General features: G+C 36.9%; 2 protein-coding genes across 3 annotated transcripts in view; both read left to right on the top strand.

The window, feature by feature from the left end:
• Positions 1-11,715, top strand: part of LOC129724798 (putative fatty acyl-CoA reductase CG5065) — a 33,221-nt gene extending 21,506 nt beyond the window's left edge. For both annotated transcript variants that reach the window (XM_055679968.1, XM_055679969.1), the window contains exons 2-10: positions 6,375-6,493; positions 6,553-6,643; positions 8,122-8,376; positions 8,494-8,639; positions 8,700-9,002; positions 9,121-9,363; positions 11,014-11,165; positions 11,232-11,337; positions 11,397-11,715. In XM_055679968.1, the coding sequence (XP_055535943.1) occupies positions 6,375-6,493; positions 6,553-6,643; positions 8,122-8,376; positions 8,494-8,639; positions 8,700-9,002; positions 9,121-9,363; positions 11,014-11,165; positions 11,232-11,337; positions 11,397-11,502 (1,521 nt within the window). In that variant the 3' untranslated portion in view covers positions 11,503-11,715. The remainder of the gene's footprint in view (positions 1-6,374; positions 6,494-6,552; positions 6,644-8,121; positions 8,377-8,493; positions 8,640-8,699; positions 9,003-9,120; positions 9,364-11,013; positions 11,166-11,231; positions 11,338-11,396) is intronic.
• A 126-nt stretch (positions 11,716-11,841) lies between these two features.
• On the top strand, positions 11,842-23,411 carry LOC129719649 (gustatory and pheromone receptor 33a-like). Its single transcript, XM_055671042.1, has 7 exons — positions 11,842-12,145; positions 21,822-21,951; positions 22,006-22,443; positions 22,574-22,768; positions 22,822-23,020; positions 23,086-23,172; positions 23,235-23,411. The coding sequence occupies exons 1-7, from the start codon at positions 11,842-11,844 to the stop codon at positions 23,325-23,327; spliced, it is 1,446 nt and encodes a 481-aa protein (XP_055527017.1). The 3' UTR covers positions 23,328-23,411.
• Positions 23,412-26,350: the final 2,939 nt, after the last annotated feature.

The following is a 26,350-nucleotide window of genomic DNA, read 5'->3' as shown; positions in this document are numbered from 1 at the left end:
GAGCATTCAGGTATTCAAGCTTTCCTTGAAATGTGTTTTGCATAACATTAACATAATTTGAAACGAATTTTACTATCACGTTACCGCTGAGAAATAACAAAACACTTTTTGACGTAACAGCACAAGTTATTCGTTTCGACAACCGAAAAACAGCTTCCGAAATGCTTCTTTTATGGACTAAATGCTTTTCTTCTCTAATACAAGTATGCAAGTAAGTCGTTGCCATTGGTTTTCGTCGTTGTCGGCTTCATTCGATCGTTCGACCGTTCCATTTAATCAGAGTGCATTTTTATTATTTTAAAACTTAGGTAATTTAGGTCAACTTTTTCGCAAATTGGCCAAAAAAGGAGCCTCAAGTGGACAATTGCTATGGCCAAATCAGAAGCCTAGAGAAGTCTTTTGGTTGAAAAATATGCAAACAAAGTAACATTGTTTAATTATTTGAACTCAATGTAAGTGAAGAATACAGATAATTCATCCGATTTTCCCGTTGAACTGATTCAATTATATATTTTTCGAAGGAAGAAGGACAAATATCTCTCATACATAACATACTATGGCCAAAACCGGTGCTTTTACCCTAGTTAATTTATTTTTCAATGGGAAACATTACTTATAGCGAATTTCTTTATTCCCAGAGCCCACTTAGGGCTTTCTGGCATTTTTTTTCTTGCGTCGTAAATCGCAATATCGTTTCTCTATTCCCGCGTAGATTTCCACTGACCCAGTGAAATAAATAAATTCGCTATTATTCAAAACCGAAATGTCGTTAGAGAACTTCCACTGTATACGTAACACTTGTTGGGAAGGGCCCCCTTCCAGGTTGTCTGTCTTTTTCACCAATGTATTAGCAGGAAGGACCGATAGTCGAACCCTTTCATCCCGAATACATCGTAATAGCAATACGGTAACGCTAAGGAATCCAAGAGTGTTTAATCCTCCGCAACGAGCTCGGTATTATTCACAACATGAGCCTACATGCCGTTTCATGAGATCATTTAATGAACTACAGCATATTGTTAACATCGATATGTCGCCTGCAATCTTAAAAAGCACACTAAGTTTATATTTGAGAGGACAACTTCATGAGGGTTAATTGATTGTATTTTTGTCTTTAATTTAATTTATTTATAAAGCCTTGTAACCCATACGAAAAATTTTGAAGATCTATACAAAAGGAGAGAGAGTCCAAACTAGTTATTTTTGTGCTACGTAATTATTGGATGTTCTCTAATTGATTCAAAAAACAAAAAAAAAGGTAATAAACTTAAGCAATAAAAATAAATTGATAACAAAACCGAAAATTAAAAAAAAAATTTAAAAAAATAAAACGAATCAAAAATTTAAAAAGTGTAAAAAATACAAATAAACTTGAAAACATAAAAATGAATGAAAAATATTATAGGATATTGAGCGTCTTCGGACGGTTTTCTGCTGCAGTTTCATGCCGAAAACGTTCGATACTCTTTATAAAAAGTATTGAATAAAATTCAAAATGAAATTGAAAATGTTTCAAAAAAACAAAAAAAAAAATTAATATATTTTAAGTTGATTTTTTCGATGATGCGAAAAATGAACACGGGCTGAGGATGTGCTTTATACCTTGAAAAAATTTCCCTCTTCCAGACGGGACTCGAACCTGCAATCTCCGATGTCTCCGGCGTGGTGTTTTGGACAATTAAACCCCCTAAGACCAATATCGATCACCCTTCACTATTGCGCTATGCTCCACACACGCCTGTACGAGTGTGGTTCAGTTACAAAAATAACTTTCACAAGGCAATGTGTGGTTGATCAAGGGGCTTGTTTTTTATGGGTATAGAACCGGTATTTTTTTTCTTTCAGAAGAAATATACACTCTAAAAAAGTATGAAACCAGGCATCCCAAGATAACAGCCTATTTTTTCTATCTTCTCAAAATACTTTTTCTGTTGCTGTTCGTTCGTGATACCGCACTAGCAGTCGGGTAGTCATATTGGGAAAAGAGCATCACAAATGGAGGCGAAAAATGTACTTCGTGTGTCGATTCGGCATTATTTATAGGATGTCTTCGGAATAGCGAATGTAGAGAGAAGAAGCTGTTTTTCATACATACGTTCGTGTCAGTACTATACAAACAGCGCGATTCGGTAACAGCCCAAATCCACCGGAGGCATTTCCTCCCTTTTTTATTTGCCTATGATGAATGCCGTGTGACGGCTATTAAATAGTTAAAGAGGTTGTTTATTAGACACGACCGCAAGGTTAACGTTGAATTATTAGCCTGTCTTATGTCAATAATGTTTTTAGCAATAGGTTTGGAAATACGCTCGATTGGGGTTAATCAATTTAATGGTGTGAAGCGGTATATATTTTCGTATATTTTTTCGTATATTATTTTTGCTTCAAAAATTAACGAAATCCATTGGAAACTGACTGAGTTTAAAACATTTAAAAGTGGTCAATTTTTGTGAAGCTCTCGATATTTTCGGTTTTACAATTTATACCACTATATATGTTGCCGTAAGACGTAGTTCTACGTCAAAGGCGCACTAATCGATGTGCTTAAAGGCCCAAACACAATGGATACGTTTGCGTTGCGTTAACGTTAACTTGACAGAAAATATATGGGCTAACTGTCAATCAAATCGCGTAAGTATCCGCAATGACATAATAAATAAGCCACTCCTTTATTTTCAGTTATACCATTCTCCAACGTTTGAAAATTTTTATTTCGTATGTCGCAATACCAATTTACGAAAAATAAAACTCATTTTATTCTGGTTAAGAGCTATCTTCTGAATAGCCTCGCCTCAATTTCAAGTTCCCACAGTTTGTCTCCGTTTCGTAATACGGATGTACAAAAAATGATTTCTTGTGGACATTCTGTCGAGCCGCAGCGATAGAGCTCTCATAAAGGCAATAAGTAACATCGTATCGTGTCGTGATGCGGCTTGATAGGAGACAACGTTCCCGAATGGAAGCAGGTTGTTGCGCGTTTGATATTGCCGATGGTAGACATGATTATGAAGGTCGAAATTCTACTGTGATGTCAGTACGAAGTACGTTTTGTTTTAAAAAGCAAATGGTGTAAGTTCTGCATTTTTGTTATCTGCTACCATCCAGCACTAAAACAAATATAAATTACAACCGGCCCTTCTCAGGGCCACCAACAAGTTCTTAAATGAAATTTGCAGTTTTACATTACATGATGAAAAATCTTAAATACTTCAATCACATAATTGTAGAGTACCAGAAGGTGCTTTTATATTTCACAACAGCAACTATATTTCACACTGACAAGCTTGTTCAATGATCATCATTTCGGATAACCATTCGCCAATGATTCTAGTTCTTCCGTTTTCCCTAGAATTGCCTGCTGTTTCCAATAATTCTGCAGCTACCGAAAACTCCATAACCGTCGCCAAATAGACAGGTGGCTCACGCGCCCAGCGCGATCAGCCAGAAATTGAAACCCGGCTTTTCTTTCATCGCCACGATTAACATTCAACATGGAATGAATTATACATAAAACACATAGCGCGCATTCCAAGTCAATTAGGTATATTCTGTTGACATTGTTAGGGGAAGAAACATTAGGCGACCAATCAGACATTTGCGTTTCGACGAGGCTTGACAACTTTCAACAGTATAAAAGTTCGAACAATCAGTTTACAATTTTCTGCATTTTTGACGGGTGCTTACCTAGATGATTTTCTAATCGATTGCTGCAAAAATGAAGGAAATCGGTTAGAAACTGACTGAGTTTAAAACGTTTGAAAGTGGAAAATTTTTGTGACGTTCTCGTTGTTTTCGGTTTTTGAAATTGGATTCCTGTATTGAAATTGGACCCCTGTATATGCTGCCGTAAGACGTAATTCTACGTCAAAAAAAATATAATTTGTGACCAGAAGTGTTGCCAGATAGATTATTTTTTTATTTTGAGTTTCATCATTTCATCGTGTTTATAGAAAATTTCATGTAAGAAACAACTATCACCCCGAAAATTATTGGTCAATCCCGAGATATATATAGTATGGTCTTTTTTTACACGGTTTTTTTACGCGATTTTCTTTTCTTAATAACTCACAAACGGTACAAGCTATCGACCTCATTTCAATTACGTTTTCCGTTTCAGGTTCACAAGGTACCATATATCAGTTTTCAAAAAAAAAAAATCACAACTATTGGTGTAAATACTGAACATTTAAAATATTGAATTTTGATCTCTAGACTGGCCACTATCAGATTCAAATTAGTTTCAAACATTTCAAAACGGTTTTCTTCGTTATATTCGCAACTCAAAAAAGTCTTTTTTTACGCGATCCCATACGAATTTGGAACGCATCCCTCGTGTAAAAAAAGACCTCACCGTATTACTTTTACAAAATCAATTTTGATTTTCTTTATATCATATATAATCAGATATAGAGGACAATGTCTAAGCCACAAAACAAATTATTCTTAAAATTTTCCTAGTTAATGAGGAATCAAGAAGTATCTTTCCTTTTTTGCAGCAGTGTTTCCAGAATTTTTCTCCAGTTTATTCAATTAAATCAGTGATTTGAACTTAAACAAAAAATGAATATAATGTTTATTACATATGTTTTTTTTTCAATTTCATTTTCATATTTGTTCATTCCATAATGACGAGAAAATTGAAAAAAAAAATATTTTGAATTTGATATTTCCGTATAATAGAATAATACATGTATACCTCTTCTACGCACATTCTATTTTTTGAAATATGCATAAAATCAAAGCAAGATTTTAAATAACCTAAAATTAATTTCTGTAATCGGAAATTTGCGAATAAACATGTGCGCGAACATCCAATTATTACGTTACACGGGGGGTTGAAAAGGTTTACAACTTTTACACATTTTTTCAAGGGCCAAAGGAGCGTGTCATAGCGGGGAAGGGGTTGAAGAAGGTAATTATTTGCGTTACGTTATTAATAGACGTTCCTTAATGGCCCGTGTATGGCTGGGAACTCACCCAGAACATTTGGAAAATGCTTGAAAGGAACTACTTAAAACAATAAATATTGGCGCGTATGTGAATTATTGTGGCCCACATATTCATTTTGCCCATATTAACGCCGACGTCCGTTGAATTCATAAATTGACTAAACCGATATCGCCAAAAATATCGGTATAGTGTCTTCGGCAAAGTTGTAGATATTTATTTTGTCCTTCTAGAAAACAACACACTGTCAATTCATTCATTGTTAACTAACAAAAAATATTGAACATATGAGAAAGGTCCGTCACCGGCCTCTCGACGAAGTTTTCATATGATGCCCGAGCAAGAGCGTTGTACGGCCTTCAAGTCCGCTTCTCGAATGCATCTCTAATTTCTACCGGTCAACTGCTCGCAATTAGTTGATCTTCAGGTATTTTTGCACCGAAAAAACTGAAAATCTCAAAAAAATCTTCGATTGGACGACACTTGCATATTTGTGGTACTAATGGAGTCGAATGGTTGTTCAGAAACGTTTGTGTTTTTTTTACATGCTGTGATAATATTTTCTCTGGTCAAAACACATCCTTTTCATCTGTATGGTTTTTTGGAAGAAATAGAATCATAAAGTTGTTCTGGTCTATATTTTGATTCATAGCCAAACCATTAGGCTTGAACCATGATTTGACAAAAAAGAAAAAAAAACTTTTTAATTCTGGACTGTTTATTGTTAAAAAAAAAAGTGACTGGGTGTGGGTGTGGGTTAACACAATTTCAGTGTTTTCTTTTCTGGATAGCCTAGGAAGAGTAATTGTTAAAATCTTATTAAGTAGAAGTAGCGTTCTAAGCAACTATATTTACTATAAGTTAAAACTGTGTACAGTCCACATTTTTCTCTTCTTTTGGTCGCAATAGTTAGACGGAGGTCGTAAATCTGTCATATTTTAGTGATTTACATTTCGATCTTGTCGCGTAGCGTGTCAAATTTAATAGCGGGGATTTCGCTTCACGGCCATTCCGGCACTAGTAAAAGATTGCTAGTTCTTTAATTAAAATGATTTTTGCTTTAAACGAAACTGTCGGAGTGCCTTTGGAAGCCAAGTTAAATTCACGCTATATGCGTAAGTTTTTGTTTTGTTTGATCATGTCACAACCTTATTAGGTTAGAATAGAAGAAGTGAACCATGAATGAATCGTAAAGTGTTTACGTAGATGATGATCTTGAGTGGTAAAGTGATACTGCAACATCATTTGTTTTTACGATTTAAGTAATGAAGACACACATGACACACCTAAGCAAGCGGTCAGTTGGTATCGTTGACACTCAATTTGTGTTTGATATGTCCTTAATGAAGTAATAATAATAATAGATCATGAAGAAGATATTGGAATTTGTTTCAACAGCTATTTAACAACCTTCGTCACCGTTTCAGATGGATATCGACAGCAACGACGGGCGTGATCGCATCGGGCCCTTGTTCCGGGACCGGCACGTACTAATTACCGGTGGAACTGGATTTATGGGAAAGGCTCTTATCGAGAAATTGCTGAGGTACTGCTTACTTGCTTGTATTTTTAACCCATTTTGTGCAATAATTTGCAATTTTTCAGATGTACAGAAGTAGCCAAAATTTATTTGCTAGTACGACCAAAGAAAGGCAAAATACCAAAGCAACGGTTAGAAGAAATGTTTGCCAATCCGGTGAGTAAAAAACTGTTTTAAAACTCTAATTATCATAGATATTCTGTCGCAAATTACTTTATCCAAGAATCATTATAAGACATGTTCTATTACTGCATAAATTTAACGTACCGGCAGAAAAAGGCGTAGTCGGGTTCATGCTTCGCACCCACTGCCATGTGACTGACCAAAGTCCCTGAGGCCTCCGTGTCGGCGCGAAGTCCTGAACCGCTGACCCAGGCTAAAGCAAACATGTCCGACGAAAGCAGAACAAGGTCGAATGCTCTCCGAGTGCGCGTATAACGAAATCTCCAGTACCCACCACCAACTAGCGGGCTGGTGGAGAGGAGATGCAATCGAGATGTCTAGCCAGATCAGGTCCAGCAAACAGCGATGAACAATCGAATCGCCACCACACTCTTCGTACGCGTGACCTTGAATTGCGTAAGATGCGAAGAGATGAAAAGCAAACTTCGCGGATCGCGATGCGATCCATGAATGAAGTAATATCACGCACAAGCACAGCCTACGTTCGAACCGTAGCTGATCATGCGTAGTGTGAGATGAGATTCCTACCGGGTGGTTATTTGTATTTCGAGCATATTTTTCACGGCGGCTATCGACTGAACTGAATCGGTTTAATTAGGAGAAGAATACCACGTCAAGCAGAAACTTTAATTAGCATGAGGTATTTTGGTAATTCCAAGATTGTTTAGGTAGCTCAAATTTTGAAGCCTAATTTTAAGCTGACGGAAAACGTCATAGTGAATAACAAAAGGATTTACCCTAAATTAGATAAATCACTCTTTAAAGTTGTTATATAGTCAAACTTATGATCAGTACTGATATAAGCTGAACGATGATTTTATTGAAAATTTGTTCACAGTGTTATGTCTGCTAGTCTGTGATTTTAGCTTTATTTGAAGCCAATTTGCCGATCGCAAACAGAAGCGGCGCATTGAAATGTCGTTGGTCAAAATTCCTCCACCTGAATTAGTTAATCTTTACCCCATTAAAGCTGACAGTAATTTTCTTAAAGAAACATAAAACGCATTTTGTTCTTGCTACACATTCTGTCATGTTCCGTCATATGGAGATACGAGGTTACAGTCCAAATGTAGCTCATTCTAGTACGCATTACACTTGAGCATGAGTTTCTAAGCATGTTGTGAAAAGCAAAAAAGCCGTTTGTTCCCAACGCATATGCCGCGATTAATCCACCATACGACAGGGTGGGTAATTAAGATTACCCCTTCTTGTACCCGCATTAGGTTGCCCGAACATGGGTTAGTCATTCAAACTCTAATATGAGCATGAGACGATTTCGAATAATTAGACTAATCGTTCGTATGTAACCGTTCTTGAAATAAGTTAAGTTGTTGATGTGATACAGTAAGAGAATGGAAACTTACAAATGAAACAATTATCGGTTCAACTTTTAATCAATTGAAAATAATACGCCGCAATTTTCAGACCTTTATTTAAACTCTTCTCCTCAGATCTTCAAATCAGTGATTCAGCTCCGTGGTCTTGAAACATTGATTTCCCAATGCGTGCTGATAGGCGGCGATGTCATGGAACCGGATTTGGCCATCTCAGAAGTGGACAAACAGCTGATAATAGACAATGTTTCGATTATCTACCACTGCGCGGCCACAATCCGTTTCGACGAAGCACTCAAGAAGGCGGTTCTTCTCAACACCCGCGGAACGAAACTGATGGTCGAACTGGCGAAGCAATGCAAAAAACTGGAGGTAAGTGTCCTTGATTTGTTGGCTCTTCACTCATTTCGTGGTGAGTATGTGAAATTCTTTTTTTTTTGTTTTGGGTGTAACGAAAAAACAAATTATAACTGCACTGTTTGCTTGTAGATGTTCGGCTATGTTTCAACCTCTTACTGCCACCTGAACGAAAAGTTGTTACTGGAAAAGCCCTACTCTCCGCCGGCAGATCCGCACAAGGTGATCAAAGCTATTGAGTGGCTCGAGGATGACGTGGTTGATGGAATGACCCGAAAGTAAGTGGCGATCCGCTAAGTAAAATACCGCTAAATTTTTATATTTTTTTAATTGAATAGAATTCTCGGAGAATGCCCCAACACCTACGCTTACACAAAAGCCCTCGCGGAAGCCCTCGTGGTAGAATCGATGAAGGACATTCCAGCGGTTGTCTTCCGACCTTCGATAGTAGTACCCACCTGGAGGGAGCCACTGTCCGGGTGGACAGACAACATCAACGGCCCAGTCGGATTGCTGATCGGGGCCGGCAAGGGTGTTATCCGGTCGATGTATTGCAACTCGACCGGCTACGGTGACTATCTGCCGGTTGATTTTGGCGTGAGTGCAATTTGCGTATGCACCTGGAATTACATCGGAAGAAAGTAAGCAGCTATTTTTACTTTCAACCTACGTGCCTGCACTGTCTATTGTTGGCGCTAAGCCACCGAAGAATGAAAATTTAATATAATTAACGCTTATTACCGTGTACGTCTCCGGCAGGGATTATACACGTAACATTTATCATTTAGTAAGCTCAGCCGAGATGAAGGTGTCGTGGAAAGCCGTCATAGACCTTGGCAAGTCTATTACGGCCAGCAAGGTACCGCTGAATGGCGTCTTCTGGTACCCGGGAGGAACGATGAAGAAATACCGGTGGCAACACAACCTGTCCGCATTTCTTTTCCACTGGATTCCGGCGGTGCTAATCGACTGCCTGCTGTATGTGCTTGGGTATAAACCGGTGTAAGTATGAGAACAAGTACGAGCCTGATGCATGTAGACCGTACATTGTGGGGTGCTGTTTTTTTTACTTGATTTGAATCATAATATCATCATAATCGTAGCCCTGTGGAAGATTTCCCTCGTGGGCGAACCAAACCATTTTCTGTAACTCTAGAACAAAATGTACATTTTTTGCAATACATTGCCGGGTTTTTACATAATTTATTTTGTCGCTGCTGTTTTACATGTTCATCGGTTTCTCTTTTTAACATGTGAAGAAAGTATTTGATAATTTAGGATCATTGTTTGTGATAAATCAGCCGTTGTGATGCAAAGCGCGTCATGCGCTCCAGAAGTTTCAGATATTATTAAAATTTCTGCTTATTTTTTTAAACTGGTGACTGTTTTCGTTTGAGGAAATTTCCAATAACATCTAGCTAATTTTTCTTTTTTTACCTAAATTATGAAATTTGCAGCTTTCGTTTATACAGATTTTCATTGCTACACTCCCATACTAATTCCTCCCTTCTGGTATGGGTAGCTTCTGACTTCTTTTGAATATTCATAGTTAATCTGTGAGACACACTGCCGCACAGTGGTCGGAAAGGACTAAAATCAGGGCGATATTAATAACTTCTCAGGGTTGCCTCCTAGATGAACGATGTCTTCTCGAAAGTTGATCGTGAAACCATTGATCAACTTTTGGTAATGGCTATGTAGTTCAAAATTTCACCGCTAGGGCGGCGCTGTCACTAACTTCTCAAGGAAGCAAAATAGAAGGATAATGTCTAAAGGAAGTTTGTACAGAATAGTATTTTGAGAAACTCTTCCTTGGATATGAAGTTAGTACCTGATGTATTTTTTGAGAAATTTAGCAAATAATCTCAAAAAACTTGATGTACGGCTACTTATAGCATGTTGAAGAAGAAAACCCCGGAAAATCTCGAACTTCACGATCCAGGTATATTAAACAAAGTTAAAGTATGCGTAACGGCTATCAACATTTAGGTATTTTGAGTTTTAATTTTATGAGTGGCGTTCTAAGCTCACATTGCTTGCTAAAAAATGTCCGCTTGCGTGTCGCACGCTCGTTTTTGTTTTTTAATATTGTGAACGTTTCGGCGAAACTTGCCCAGAAAACTTTTTTGTTCCTGTCTCTATGAACACGAGGGAACATTATAGTCTTTGAATGAGTGCGGGTATCGGCGGGGATACCATTTAAAACTCTACACAGAGTTGGAGTGCCAAGTATTTTTTTATACTTATTTTGTGGAGAGCTTATTCCCTTGAAACAACCCGAAAAAAGGATAACTGAAGTTGTAAGAATGCTATAGTAAGGCCATATAATCAATTTGACACTATTGTAACATTCATTACTACTTCTGCATTCTGTAATAAATCACCTGAGTAAACAACGTAAAAATAGAGAATTCGTGAGTGCACAAGAAGCCAACTTTCTCAACTAAGTTAAATGTATGACAACATTAATAATCCCAACATTCTGATGATTTTCCACTAGCTTTAACTCTTAAGAAATGATTCCCGAATAGGGCTTGCTCGATGCATTAAGTTAAAAATTGACTTTTTTCCGACTTTATGCAGTTCCAGACCACTGTGTGCCGTTCGTTGCATATGCGAAAAACTTTCATTGCATAATTTTTGTATCCTCAGACTTTGCCGTGTACACCGGCGGATTGCCAAGGGATTCGAAGTTTTTGAATACTACGCCAACAATCAGTGGGACTTTGACAACGCCAACGTATTGTTCCTGCGGAAGCAAATCAACGAAGAGGAAAAAGTGAAATTCAAGATTGATGCCGGAGGTAATGCCAGTGGGGGAAGCGCTTTATGCCTGCATTTTATACTGTAAAAATGAATTCATTTCACAGGTGTTGATATTGAGGAGTACTTCGAAGCATGCATCTGGGGAGCCAGGCGATTTATTCTGAAGGAAACAGACGACACTTTACCAGCCGCAAGGAGACACATGAAAGTGTAGGTATAATCCAGTTACGATCGGAATCGTTTCATTTATGTTACGCTCATTTTTCCAGCATGTGGTGTGTGGACAAAATTTGCAAGACTCTCATAGTCGGTGCCTTTTTGTATTATTTCGGCATGTGGATGTACAACAGAATATTCTCCGGTATCTCGCAGTGACACCCAACGATACGTACCATTATCATAGGATAACTTTTTTTTGTTTCGAGTTTGCTAGATTTAATCTAATTTCCGTTGCATTACTTGTCATGTATATTTTAGGAAGTTGATTCTCGTCGTAGTTACATTTCAACCGGTTCCCATTTTATTTGGTAATGTGTGTCTCGAATGATATCCAAATTGAAGCGTTTGAATACGATTAGCATTCACACATATTGATTGTTTTATCTGGGATCAGTTCATTAATAATTTATTCAATATCGAATATCACACATCCCTTCGGTATGGGGTTTCTTTCTGAACATTTCTGTGTCACATGTTGGCAGTCAACACAGTGCCATGGCGAGACTGAAGTCAAAAGTCGGTGACTCGTCACACCAAGGTGAAGAAAACTTGTACACTTTCCTGACGCCACTTTACTACTTGGGCAAGGCGGCCGGTCTTTGGCCGCAAACATTAAAACGGTCTTCACCCGGTTTTACAATTTGGAGTGTCCTCTATCAGACGTTGGTGTACGCCTTTATTAGTTACTGCATCTATGTAAACAGCGATGTTGTTCTTTGGAGCCAGTACATGAAAGCTATTAATTCCAACATCTTGCAATATGGCCTGCAAATTCATGCTATTAATGGTTTAGCGATGGGTAAGTGTTAAAACAAATTAGAACATATAACTTTTACCAGGTAATCCCCCATGCTACTTAGTAGAAATATCGAATTCGTCGATTTACGAGCAAATTAGCTAACAATGATAATTGTTCTGTTATCTCGACAAGTTAAATCAGTGGAATGGAAGCTAGGTTTTTCTGTATGTAGTTTCAATAAGTTGAAGAAAAAATTGTTGACTCTGTTGATTCCGACTAAACATACGTTCGATTTTTGGTAGAAAACCGGGACGAACTTTTGGAGTCAGAATCCGGTCTAAACCCGATCAAACAATTACAACAAACATTCTTACTAATTCTGATCTTTTTCTGCCAAAAACCTTACAAAACTTGCTATAATTTGCAATAATCAGTAAGTAGTTTTGATATTTTAACAATTATCGAGACCAAACTTAGAACGCAAGTTGATACAAAAAGTTCGTAACAAAATATCAAGATTTGTTGGAATCCTGATATTTTTGACTGATCGGGAAGTCCGCATATCTGTTTCACAGACCTTTCCAGCACTCAATGTTGTGTGTCCACGAAGTTGTTCTATGTGTTTGTAAAGTCGGAAGAAAATTCGGTAGTCGGAAGTCCAACTTCCGAGCTCCAACTTAGTGCTGGCGCCAAAATACATGGGCTGAAAATTCTTTGACCTACTTATTAAAAAACGAAAATGTTTACGAAAAAAAACTGTTTAATTTTTTGACTTAGTCTCCATCTTATTAAAGTGGTCTTCTTACATTTGAATGTAAGTTTTGTGGTGCTGCGCGTCAAGTCCTTCAAAATAGTCGTTAATTTCCAACTATACCAGTTTATTCGAGTGCCTTGTGGCTAAAACGGGCAAAAAGTTGAACCTTATTTCTTAGCGCCTTGTGAATTCAGCTTAATAGTGTCTTCGGAATAATTGTAATTTCAGAGTGTCAATAGTTACTTAAAGTTTTTTCCGGTAAAAACACTAACATGAAAAGTATGGGCTCACGTAGAAATAACTGAATAATGGGCATTTCCGAGTACAACTTTTATTATGCAAACATTTTCTCTGATATGTTTACTTACAAATACTACTTTATGCTGTTTCTCATCATTTACTATATCTAAGATGGCGGACTTTTCCTCTAACCGCCTTCATAAGGTGCTGCTCAGACGCTCTTCCAACGGCAGTGGCCACTTTGATCCAGTCTTTTTTGATTTTTTTCACAGTATCTGCTGCTCTGAAATGTTTCCTGAGGTTTGCCTTCACTAATGCCCAAAATGTCTAAGTTTGGCGTATTTCCGGGCAATTTGGCGGATTCATGTGCTTTGGTACATGCTTTGTTGTAGTCCTCGTGGTTCTGTGGTTAGCGATGTCGGTCGGCTAGCTTTCCACACGGTTGTGATATCGGGTTCGATTCCCGATCAGGTCGAGGAACTTTTCGAGCTGGAAATTTTCTCGACGCAGCACTGGGGTACGGTGTATCGTTGTACTTATCCTCCAATATGCAAAATGTGCCGAAAACAGTATCGATAACGAATTCTCTCAACTAATCTAGTTGATCGAGACCGCATTAGCCCCCAGGCTAGCGTGCGATATTGTTGTATATGTGCTTTGGCACAAAAATGCAAGCCTTTTTTTAACCATTTAGCGGTTAGTGGCACTGGCAACTAAATGGCTACAATTTTTTGCAGCCATGATCGTTTTTGTCCGAAATTTGGACAGTGACAACCATATTTCTACCAACGTTTTTGACATGAACGGTTAGTAGAAAATATATTACCATCCTTTTTGCCTTTCTCCTAGAAAGGTATAGCAATCACTGCAAAAACTAAAGGTATAAAAGTGCTCAGAAGGGACGAATGTCATATATCACTCGACTCAGTTCGACGAGCTGAGCATTTTCTGTATGTGTGTGTGTATGAGTGTGTGTAACGCTCTCCCAATCTCACTCGATTTTCTCTGAGATGGCTGGACCGATATCAATGAAATTAATTGCAAATGAAAGGTCTATTTTCCCCATAAGACCCTATTGAATTTTATTGTAATCGGATTTCTAGTTTCGAGGTTATGTATCAAAATGTAAAAATCACGAATCATTAATATCTCAGAAACTACGCAGCCGATTTGAACAAAATTAATTTCAAATGAACGGGCTACCTAAAAAAACCTTAATTTTCGAATTTCATAGAGATTGGACATGTGGTTCAAAAGTTATGGAAATAAACGTGTTCTCGAGACTATTTAATCTCACTCATGTTTCTCAGATATGGCTGGCTGGACCAATTTTCATAAAATCAGTGTCAAATGGAAGATCTAGTTGCCCCATAAGACCCTATTGATTTATTTTGCAAACGGACTATTACTTTGCCTGTTATGTTTAAAAATGTGAAATCCAGCTATGAAAAGTAAAATATTCACAAGACTACTTAAACTCACTCACTTTTCTCAGAAATAGCTGAACCGATTATCACTAAATTAGTGTAAAATGAGAGTTCCAGCTGCCTCATAACACCCAATTGAATTTAACTGTAATCGGACTGTAACTTCGTCTGTAATGTATCGAAATGTGAAAACCACGAAACTTCATTATCTCAGAAACTACACACCCATTTGAACAATATTGATATCAGATGAACGGACTAGTTTAGGGTTAACTGATGAATTATGATTGAACACGTGGTTTTATAATTCGGCTGCTCTATACGTTCCCATTTCATTCGATTATAATCGAACTTAAGCAACTGTTATGTATTAAATTGTAATAGCAACGAATGTCTATTATCTCAAATATTACACGACTTATTTAACATAACTAGTGTCATACGAACGAGTTATCTCATTAACTTATAAATAACTAACTTCATAACAACTTGATATGTGGTTCAAAAGCTATGGAACGAAAAGAAATTCAAAGACTATTCAAAACTAATTCTGCTTTGATCGATATATGTGGGCTCAACATAATTTAAATGTAGTATCGTACTATTTTAACGTTCCCGGTATCGCTCGTGATGAAATTGTTCGATATTAAAAGTCATTTCTCTTATTTCGCTATTTCTTTAGCACTAAAATTGCGTCAAATTTCATGTTTAATACTTCAATTACAACATCAATATTTTAGAACCCAAAGAGTGAATATACCTTTATTGGATTTAAGCATTCATGTAAATCTATTTTTACAAATAATAAGTTTAAATGAGAAAGGCTGAGTCTAACCGCTAGGTGGAATAATTTTTTTTTAATAATATATAAATATATAATATTTTAATAATACAGGCATCATTTTTGCGAAAAATGTAGTCGTACAACCATACTTCGGAAAAAAGACTGTGGTGAGACACTACATATACTGACGACTGTTCTCTCTTTTTACTCTAACAGCCTAATGAACAACCTATTTATTAGAGCTCACATACCGCTTAAGGTGAAACCTCATTGAATCCGAAAATGGCCAACTTCGAGTCACCACTTCGAATTTTCGAAAGCACAAGACTCGGAAATAATTAATGCGTACCCTGGGAAAATGCTATTTTATGTTCGCCGTGGTGAAGCAAACATAAAATAGCATTTTCATAGGGAACGCAATGAGTATTTCCGAGTCTTGTGCTTTTGAAACTTCAAAGTGGTGACAAGAAGTTGGCCATTTTTGGATTCAATGAGGTTTCACCTTAAGCTCACACAAGTCAACGAAACTGTCTTGTGTTTCAGACGACAGCTCATGTATTTTGTTCGTTTAGACATGAAAGTCTAGTTTTGTTCATTTTGATGAGGTCCTGGCTTGGTCTGCGCTGTTGACAGCCTGCTGATCGGCCGCACTTTTTCGTTTCTCCTCTTTCTCAGGCCGATGCCATAATGAAGCAAACCCCACTTGAGAAAAAACGTGTTTCCATTGTTGATATTATTCCCCACTTGAGAAAAAACGTGTTTCGCACAATCTCGCTTTCATTATAGCACCGGCCTTACTTTCGTGAATCATAATCACCTGATATCCCGCTCGGATTCGTGCCGAAGGATGTCAGGCATTATAGGCTGTCATTAGCGACAGCTTGAAAGAACCAACAGACATGAGGAGATGAAAAATAACAGCCCGTTGAGCATTGCACGTGTGTGCTGTCGTCAGTGGCTGCCGGATTATGTACCGAAAGTACGGGGAGCAGGGAGAACTGTATAATACAATTGAAGCCGAATAAGTTGTAAACTTGCTGTCATGGATATACAGTCATTTTTATAAGCCTGGTTGTACGGTACAACTTTTTGGCTCTCGGTTTTACCGATGCTGCTTGCTTTGGACTTCTTTCTGGCATATGTTGCTTCTTGTATGTCTTCAGACCAAGTCTCTTCTTAGCACGTACAACGTTCGATACAGATGTACCTTTTCGCCACATCACGTACAGACTTTTTGCTTTTACGATCAAACATTTCCTTGATTTTCTTGTGAGTTGCTTGACATACTGGACACTTTTCGGTAACTCCTGGGAAAAGTTATACTCAGCATACTTACGGATCGCAGTGCCAAGGGCTTTGACGCATATTCCTTTATCTTTCGTCAACTTTCCCAGTGACAGTCCTGGCACAGTACTCCATTTGTGCACGATTTTATTACTAGACCGAACTAGACCGAAAAAACACTGTGTTGGCACGGAGATGACTGAACTAATGTAAACAAACGTACGCAGCCAATACGAAGCACAGAGATCGACTCACGTTTGAAAGGCGCCATTTTTTTAGTGTACCCATACTTTCTGGTGCGGTCTATACAAGATAGAGGAATATTTTTTTCGGTTAAGTTCTAGCACATGTTAACATATTAAACTTCGCTGAATACCTAAAATTCCTATCTCCATTGAATACGAAATTATGAAGTATTTTATATGGAAGTTCCTTAAAATTTAGTTTTTTGTGCTTAACCTATGTTAGTTGCATTTTACAAGAAATCGTTTTTCTAGGAAACCGTTGAAACACACGAAATGCACGTTTCTTCTGGGGACCAGACCTCTCTAGGACTTTTCCTTACAAATAGCATATTTTAGTTTTTTTTTATAACTTAAAGAAAGTATAGAGTAAAAGGGGCAAGTGGAGAGGGATTTAAGTTCTGTCCAGTTAGAAGTTCACAGCGGTTTGTTTACCTAGGCGCCCATTTTTTGTGATATGAATTTTACGGTGTCTCGTGCAGTGAGTCAAAAGTTATTCCAGGTGGAAACCAATTCTGCACACCCACGTTGATAATCCAACGTGGTCCGCGATAAAAATCTTGCGTTGAAAATCGCCATTAATTTGGCGTGCTCAAACGTTTCAGGAAGCGAAAGAGCGTGGATCGAGTGCCTCAAGGTGAGCGTCGTAGTGGAACATATGACCGCAAGCTGAAGGTGTTGAGAATCGTCAGAGCAAACCCTGGACTGTCAGATAATGAAATCGCTCAAAAATACGCTGCTGCTCGCAGTACCGTACGAAAAATTCGTTTGCGAGACAGGTGTAGTTCTTTTCGAGCCAGCAAGCAACCAAACAGAACGTTGAAGCAAAGTTTCGTCACCAAAACTTGAGCTCGGATATTGTACCAGCAGGTTTTGACGAAGTACCAATGATGCCTGCTCATCGACGATAAAACCTACGTCAAAATGGATTTCAGACAGCTTCCCGGCCAAAAATTCTACACTCTGAAAAATACGCACGTGAAATCCACCTGAAAAATCACGTAAGTAACTGACCTTACGAAAATCTGCCATTTTACGTGACGTTAGTAATTTTCACCTTAATTTCACGTACGATTCACTGTCAATTCACGTACACCCGGTAGATGGTTTCAACGCGTTGGTATTTGTGTTATTTTAACTTTGTTAGTGTTAGTGCGGCTGTGGTTTGACGTTTCCGACAACGATATTTACGTGAATTTTTAGTATGCAGAAAAGTCAATATGGCGGACAAAGGACTCCTGAGCTGCTCCAGCAAAATCAATATTGGAAAACACGCAATGTAAGTAGCCAGAATAATATTCATATTAACAAAAAAAAAACATAAATCTTTTGAATTTTCAGTTGGTGAATTCTTTCCGGAACGATTGCAATCGTCAACACCCAGTTTCGAGCAGAACACCTCCGGTACCAGCTGCGGATGAACAGTTGACAGTCGTTCCGGCTAGTCCTGGATCCGGAGTCCAGAAATGTCGATTCGGAGCAAGTTATTTTTTGATATTTGGAAATAAATTTTATTTGTCATATGCGCCGTGTATTCTATTGACTTAAAGATCACGTGGATTCCATCTGAATAACACGTAAAAAGTACGTGAAAATCATGTGGGGTTTATACGATTAATTTATGGTTTCACCTAAATATCACGTAAAAAGGTACGTGAAAATCAGGTAACAATTACCTGACCAACACCTGGTTGATTGACACTAACACACTGACACATGATCGGCTTTCGAGAAATCGGCAAAAGTTATGTGAAAAGAAGGTGGATGAGAATCAGTCACTTTTCCCGGTAAATTTTACGTGCATTTTTCTCAGAGTGTACATAGCGATGGGACGAGAAGATGTTCCTGCGACGTTTAAGTCTGCTTTCGAGTCATTCCATGCTACTTCACACATCGATTCTGATCGACCATTTCCGATTTCGCTAAAACTTTTCACAGTTGTTCCTTTTTGATAAAGAATTCATTTTATGATATCAGTCATTTATGTAGACTCGCGACTGTTGCTTCAAAAGAGCCTATTCGAAATGGTATTTTTTTGATAGATAAAAAATTCTATATCAGAAAAACGACTAGTTTAATTGAAATGGTGTCTTCAGCAAAGTTGTAGGTAATAAAATTGCGGATCTAAAAAGTTATATATACACAGTCGAAAATTTTGTTTTTCTATGCCAAATTTTCCAAATTGTTACAAAATATTAAATATCTCAAAATATACCTTTTTTAAAAATCTAATTTTTTACACATTGAAGATGACTATAGGTATCTGTTAAAAATGTTATCTGTCAAAATTTGGTGATGGTAAAATGAAAAACAAAAAAGTTATGAACGTTTGAGTATTTTGACATTTTCACTGTGAACTTTTTTTGAGTGTTTTTTTTCTAGCTACACATAACAATGATAAAAATTTTCTCTAAGAGCATGAAACCAATCAGACGCGCTATTTTTTGCACAGTTTCGATCCATCGAGAGATTTTGGGCAAAAATTAAGCGAAAGCTTAATAAAGGAGGAAAACGGCTCGGGATGGCTCAGATCACCCAAATGTGGAACAAATGACCCCTTTATGCTAGAACTAGACAACTCGAAATTTGTCTGTTTTGAGTTAAGTATGGCATCATCACAGACTAACAGACATAACACGTCGAACAAATTTTCAATAAAATCATCGTTTGGATGATTCCAGTACTTTACGTTAGTAACACAAGCACCATCTGCTGTCGTGTTCGCGCTGCGTCATGTATTTCGACATCAGCGCCAGCGTTACTGCATGTGTCCAATGAGGAACTACAAAATATGTATGAGATTGCATGACAGCGCCCCAGACGACGTTTTCGCGCGATGACTGTTATTCGATTGAAAATTTGAAATGAACATTTTTTGTGGCGATGGAGCTAGGTTCCAGTGTTACGTCTGTTAGTCTGTGGCATCATATTTATCGCGTCGAGCTCTATTACATATCCAAAACTCGTTGAAATACGATAACAAAAAAGTGCTATTAATCAATTATACAACTAGATATCTCAACATAAAACAAGTGTGTTTTGCGATAAAATTAAATAACTCGGCTTTTTGTTGATTTTTTCGTTGCTTTAACAGACCTGAAATGATATGGATGCGTTTCAGAAAATCTGAGCCATTTGAAATGGCATTTGAATCGTCATCACCAAAATTGGTCAAATTTTCAAAGTCGTTTTTCTCGTAACGTCAATTTTCGAGTTATCTAGTTCTAGCGTTAAGGGGACGAAATATGCCAAGGAAATTGCCAAGGAATTTCTTTTAAGTTCAGTGTATTACCCTAAGGGCTAGACACATTTATTTTCATGAAAAATATTTCGATAATGTTAATCGATAACGGTAAATATATTTTAATATTTATCGTTTATCTGTCAATTGACAAAGCTCCAACGATAAAACGTCAATGAGCTATGATATGAATATATAAATATTGCGCAATATATCAACCCAGCAAACCAGAAGTCGTATAAAGATGTTAATTCTTAGTCGTTCAAATGTGCATGTCAAGTTTGAAATTACATAAGATACAACATTAAATTTTTTTATATCGTATAAAACTTAGATCCTATAAAACGCAATATTAGGTTATATACAAAGCCATTCAATGTGTCATATAACATTGTAAAATGCGTCAATCCTCTAAGTTGTACACAATGCAATACAAAGTTTCAAATGAGGCCATTCAAGATAGCATGCGAAGTTATACAAAATCGTAACCAATTTTTTTTACAATGTACGTATATGGCCTCCAGATTTGTACACATAGGCGCATTTCATGCATCTTATATGGTCATTTTTTACCAAATAAGGGTTCACTTAACAGAGTTGAGCGCGAGTTATATGAACCAATTTGATTGCTGGGAATAGTGTCTTGCCTCAAGGAATTACCCTTGTTTTGATGTATTAACCTTATTTGTACGTCTTTTCGGTACCGAGATACAGATGATTTTATTATTCAGGATTCTAAATGGACATAGCTTTATAGCAACACTTTACCTTAAGGCTTAGCTTAAGTAGGTATTACAAATTATTTGCTGGTTGCATTTTTCAAAGATTTCCATGAATCGTTTGCTTCGATTTCGTTTCCGAAGCATAAAATGGTCTAGCAATTTATGAAAAGTATGAAAGCACATGTTTTTGTTAAGCATCGAGAGCTTCTAGAGCATTTTGTTGAAAACTTAACATCAAGAGGACTGGCAACTTTGGATCAATTCCGTACAAATGAGAAGCACCGAATAAAACAGCGGGTTCTATCACGTATTTGGCTTGGCAAACTGAGTATTTTCCACACATGGAGAGATGTTTTAGACCCATGAGTAATTTTCTAAAAGGGCGTGTGCATTTTGGCGTACGTTTTATACCAAGCATTTTAGCTTAGAAGCCGGCAGTTGTATAGACTGTCTGAGAATGAGTTGTAGAGAATTAATAATGCCTCATAAAAATATACACTGCAATTTTTTTTTCAGCTAAAAACATTCGAAATAAACATTAAATTTTGATTAAAAAAAGTTTATTTTTTTAAGTAAATTGAAGTTATTACGCAACTTAAAAAGACCAGGATGGAGAAATAAAAATTAATTTTTTTATGGAAGAATTTTTTTAAAAAAATTTTAACTTCAAATTTTTTAAAAATTTTTGTTTTCTAATTATTCAAATAGATTCAGATAGTATTTAAAAACAAAAAGCTCTTGGTAGTTAACATTCTAAATGCACCGGTTTTCGAGTTATTTTGAATTTAAGTTCGAACTTGTTCTAATACAGGGTGGCGACTGGTAAAACCGGGAGAATCAAGGAATATCAGGGATTTAATTTTTCTATCTGGGAGATCAGGGAGTATCAGGGAATTAAAAAGTGCCTTGTTAGACTGACTAAAGCGCCTTCTTCCAATGTATTTCAGTTCGTACAATATACCGTGCACCTTTTTCTCATGGCTGTAAATTAGTTAAGTTATAATTTTTAGAATTTTTTTTTAATTGATTTATACAATTCCAGCAATCATTATGAGCGTTGTCAACTTAGTTCAGTATAGAAGAAAGTGGAGTTTTCTGGAAATGCTAACGGATTCCAGTGATATATTTATTAACGAATTTTTCGTTGTAATACCGTACAAAGCTATCAAAACGTGAGTAACCCGTATTGATATACTACACAAGAACTACCAACAATTTCGTTGCAGGTTAATTTACTGGGTAATTGTTTTCCAGCACATAATTCTGTGCTTTGTTATTTTGAGTTACTTCTACTTGTTGACGTACAAATTGAAAATTGTGACAAAATTACTTTACATTTCATACTACATAATCAATACAACTTCAATGGTTTTTACGTTAGATTACGTTACTTTTGTCCTCTCGATTCAAAGTCGGATGGTTATGGTAAATCGATTATTGAAGCAGCTACTATTTGATAAAAACGATGAACAGTTTTCCGAATCTGATGTGAGTACGCCAACAATTTTGTACGATGAAATATTCAGCATCTATGGAAGCGCATCGAAGGATCCAAATAAACCCGGTACCAAGAAGAAAACAGATCGTACTAAACCAGCACCAGCTAGTAAAGCATCGAGCTTTAAACAGTATGTTTTGAACACTCTCAAATACCATGATAACACGTAAGTACTGACCTGCTCATGTTCGCACCAAAAGTAATGTTTTTTCAACCAATTGCCGAAGCTGATGTGCAAATTATGGACAGAATATAATCACAACTGAATTGATGATAATTAAAACATTATATTCAAGGTTTGTAAAGCGTCCAGCAATAGACCAGTATTCAACACCGTCGGAGATGATCCACTTCATCGATAGATTGTCGTACGTGCATTACAAAGTCGGAGAAAGTGTTGTTCAATTGAACAGAATTTATTCGCTACAATTGATGCTTTACTTTTGCGCAATGTTCTTGTTTCTGGTTTTTGGATTGTTTACTCTGTACAAGTACGTTATTCAATATGGTCACTATTCAAATTAGAAATGGTTTTTTTTTCTAGGGCCTTCAATTCAGGCTCATTTTCTTTCAGACTATTGGCTGTGGCAAACGGGTTTTGGATTGTATACTACTTAATTACCATGATTTTCATTATTAACGTTACTTCTAGCACCGTTGAAACTAGTTATGCTTCGGGTGATACCGTGCATCAAATCATACGAAACTCGCAGAACACATTGGGCAACGATGTAGTTGAGAAGGTTTGTTGTAATAATAAATTTTTGAGCCGGGACGCGTATCCACTTTCCATGTGTCTAATTTTCAGCTTTCTACCTTCGCATTGCAACTTAAAATGCGCCGCATTGCATTCTCTTGTGGACTATTTCATTTTGATTGGCCGCTGTTCGCTTCGGTAGCTGAACTTCATCCCTTAGTGAAGGGCATCTATAAATTGACATTGTTAACTCTTTGCAGATACTAGCAGCCATTGCTATGTACTTGGTGTTCTTGATTCAGTTTGATGTTTCACCAGTGCAGACCGCTGTCGCAAAAGAGGTGCAAACCTAGAGGGCGAGATGAGTGCCATGGAAATTATTTACCAAAAGGTTTGAGAAAAATATATTAGCTTTTAAGTTTGAAAAAATATTGTATGTACGAAACGTAAGCCAAAAACAAGTAAATTGAAGCATCACTTGTACTAATCACAAATAAAGAATTTTTTGCCCATACATAAATTATTTAAAAAAATCTATGAAGTTTTCGTTTATGTCTCGAAAAATGAAAAGATACACAAATAAATACATATTGGAATTCTCCCTCTCGAAACTTTGTTTTCGTTTGGTTTTGACATGAAGTTTAGGAGTATTGGAAAAGTCTAGACCAGATATGTTTAATAAGGAAAGTGTTACTGAATCCATCCTTGTTGCGGGAAGCGAACTTTGCACGTTGAAGACTATTTATGTTATACATAATTACAGACAAACAGAAATAACACTATCAGTACTTTACGTTTGTAACACTAGCACCATCTACTGCCGTGTCCGTGCTGCGTCTTGTTTTCCGTCACCAGCGCTAGTGTACGTGCATGTGTCAAGTTGGGAACCACAAAATATGTAAGAGATTGCATAACAGCGCCCCAGACGGGATGACTTTAACTTGTTTGGAAATTTAAAATGATCGTTTCTGTGGCGATGGAGTTAGGTTCCAGAGTTACGTCTATTAGTCTGTGGCATAATGTTGATGTTATTATCATTCTGCATTATATCAGCTCCATCTTTCTCAAAAGAAATTTGTAATGTCAAAGTTATGTGAGTATTGAAAATATCATGGAAAATACAGAAAACCGATTGAATTTCACATTCTAATTTGAATATTAAAATGTGACCAAATGTGCCATGAAACAATTTTTTGTTTGAGATTTCTACATGTAAAATCGATCCTCAAACGCGTAGGTACACAATATATGTAAATCTATAGACAAATAAATTCACTGTTTTATTGACAGCTAGCGTTACAGCAACAATGATGATGGTGATGATTTGCCAGCAGCATTTTATTCATTAAGATTCTGTTTGTAGTGAGTTCATGAATTTACGCTGTTGGGAAATCAAATTATAAGAATTGATTCATCAGACAGCCGGTTGAAACTTAGAATGCAATCCCAACACGCATATAGCCTACCAGCTCCTGTAAGAACATATCCTCAAATCAGTGGCGTAGCGTGACCGGGTGACACCCGGGGCGGAAAATTTGGGTGTCACCCTCACCCGGTTGCAGTAAAATTATTTTACTATAAAAAAATTGTGAGATTTAGCACGTTCGTTTTCAATTGCAATAAATCTACCCTTTTTTAAAAATTGGTTGAGATTTCACTCTTAGAAACAAATTTTTTATAGTTTTCGAGAGTTTCCCCTCACCACCACCCTAACTAATGGATAGTTAATCTCACGGATATCACCCTTTAAGGTGACACGTTAATAAATTTTCCTCATGGGTGTAAGCCTCTAGAGGAGGACACCCGGGGCGGACCATAAAAAAAATCCGAACCAAACGAACAAGAAAGGTAACACATTGAAAGGTATTGCAATCAGGTACAATTCACACGTTTTTCATGTTCTATTGCTAAACAATGAATTGAGAATGCTCACAAGTTTCTTTATCGCTGTAATTTTTAACTAGTGGTTCACAAAACTTTTGTATGGTCAACGAAATATGATCAATTATGGTGAAAGTATATAAAATTAAACATATGTAACAACACATTTTACACCTTCACGGTTTTTGCGATGCACTTTATTATTCCCCAGGACTTCCACCGCCAGGACTTTCCACGAGTGATGAAAAAGTTAGTCAACAATGCGCTTTGAAGGAGATTTGGCACCTCTGATATGCGAAACCTAGTTGCCAAATTGGCGATTTTTTTCCATCGCTTATTTATCTCTCTCTCTCTCTCTCTCTCTGAGTATCTATATCAGTCTAGTACGAAAATTGAATCCACTATCGTTTTCCTAGTTCCAAAGTTCAAATGTAGAAGTTGCACAGTCTTTATAAGTTTTGCGTTGAATTGCGAATTGGGTTGTTTAGCTACTCATGGATTTCTGATTTTTATATATCAGGTAAAAGAGTGTAATTTTCTGAGCAAAACCTGATTTTTTAAAATTTAATATCATTGTTCTTCAATTTTTAAATGAAAAATAAAAAATCGCTCCAAATCGCTACAATGACAGTCGGTATATGGGTGAACTGTCATTGTAGTGATTTCGAGCAGATTTCGAGTAGATTTCGAGCAATTTTAATTCGTGATATAAAAATTGAATTATCGTTGTCGTTGAAAATTTTTGAAAATCACGTTTTACTTAGAAAATGCAGCACATAGAAAACTGATATAGCTAAACAACCCAATTGCACAAAAAATGAAATCTGCAAAAAATTAGTGTGAAAAATGAGAAAATCGTGAATTTTCGCGGGCAGCTCTATCATCTTGCTTATCTATCTGCCAGCAGACGGCGCTAAGGTGCTTTAAACACCTAAAACTGTCGGTCGTTTTTTCCAATTTTCGGAATATGTGGTTTCAAATAAACAAAATAATTCGACAAAATTTGAAAGCTTACTTCCCTCGCTTAAGGCTGTAGTACACTCTTTGGCCAATGGTCAAATAATCGACGTTTTCCCCCAAAAACATTCAACCGTCAGTGTAGTGGTCAAATTTATTTGACATCAAACACTGCTGTCAAATATTTTTCTACTTGGCCAAACATTTTTAGTGGGTTTGTCAGACAGTATAATTACGTTTGTCAAATATTTTGTGCGAAATTTTGTCGTGATGCTGTTTGCCCATGTTTGCCGCTTTCGAAAATTTATAAGTAACAAACAGACAAATTTTCGCTTGGTGAACGGTCACGGATACATGCTATTTATTTTTTCGATAATAATAAGCGAACTTCCAAACCCCGAACTTATCTGAATAGTGACTGTAAAAGTTTGACATAAGCCGTCAAATAGTGTACTGATCAAAAACAAGTTGACAGCGGCTTAGAATTTTCTGTCAAATATTTTTTAAAGCCTGTATTACACTCTTTGACCAATGGTCA

This window comes from Wyeomyia smithii, chromosome 2 (assembly GCF_029784165.1).
Source record: "Wyeomyia smithii strain HCP4-BCI-WySm-NY-G18 chromosome 2, ASM2978416v1, whole genome shotgun sequence".
NCBI classification, from domain to species: domain Eukaryota; kingdom Metazoa; phylum Arthropoda; class Insecta; order Diptera; family Culicidae; genus Wyeomyia; species Wyeomyia smithii.
Note: the sequence above shows the minus strand (reverse complement) of the source record. Positions and strands in the feature narration are given on the sequence as shown.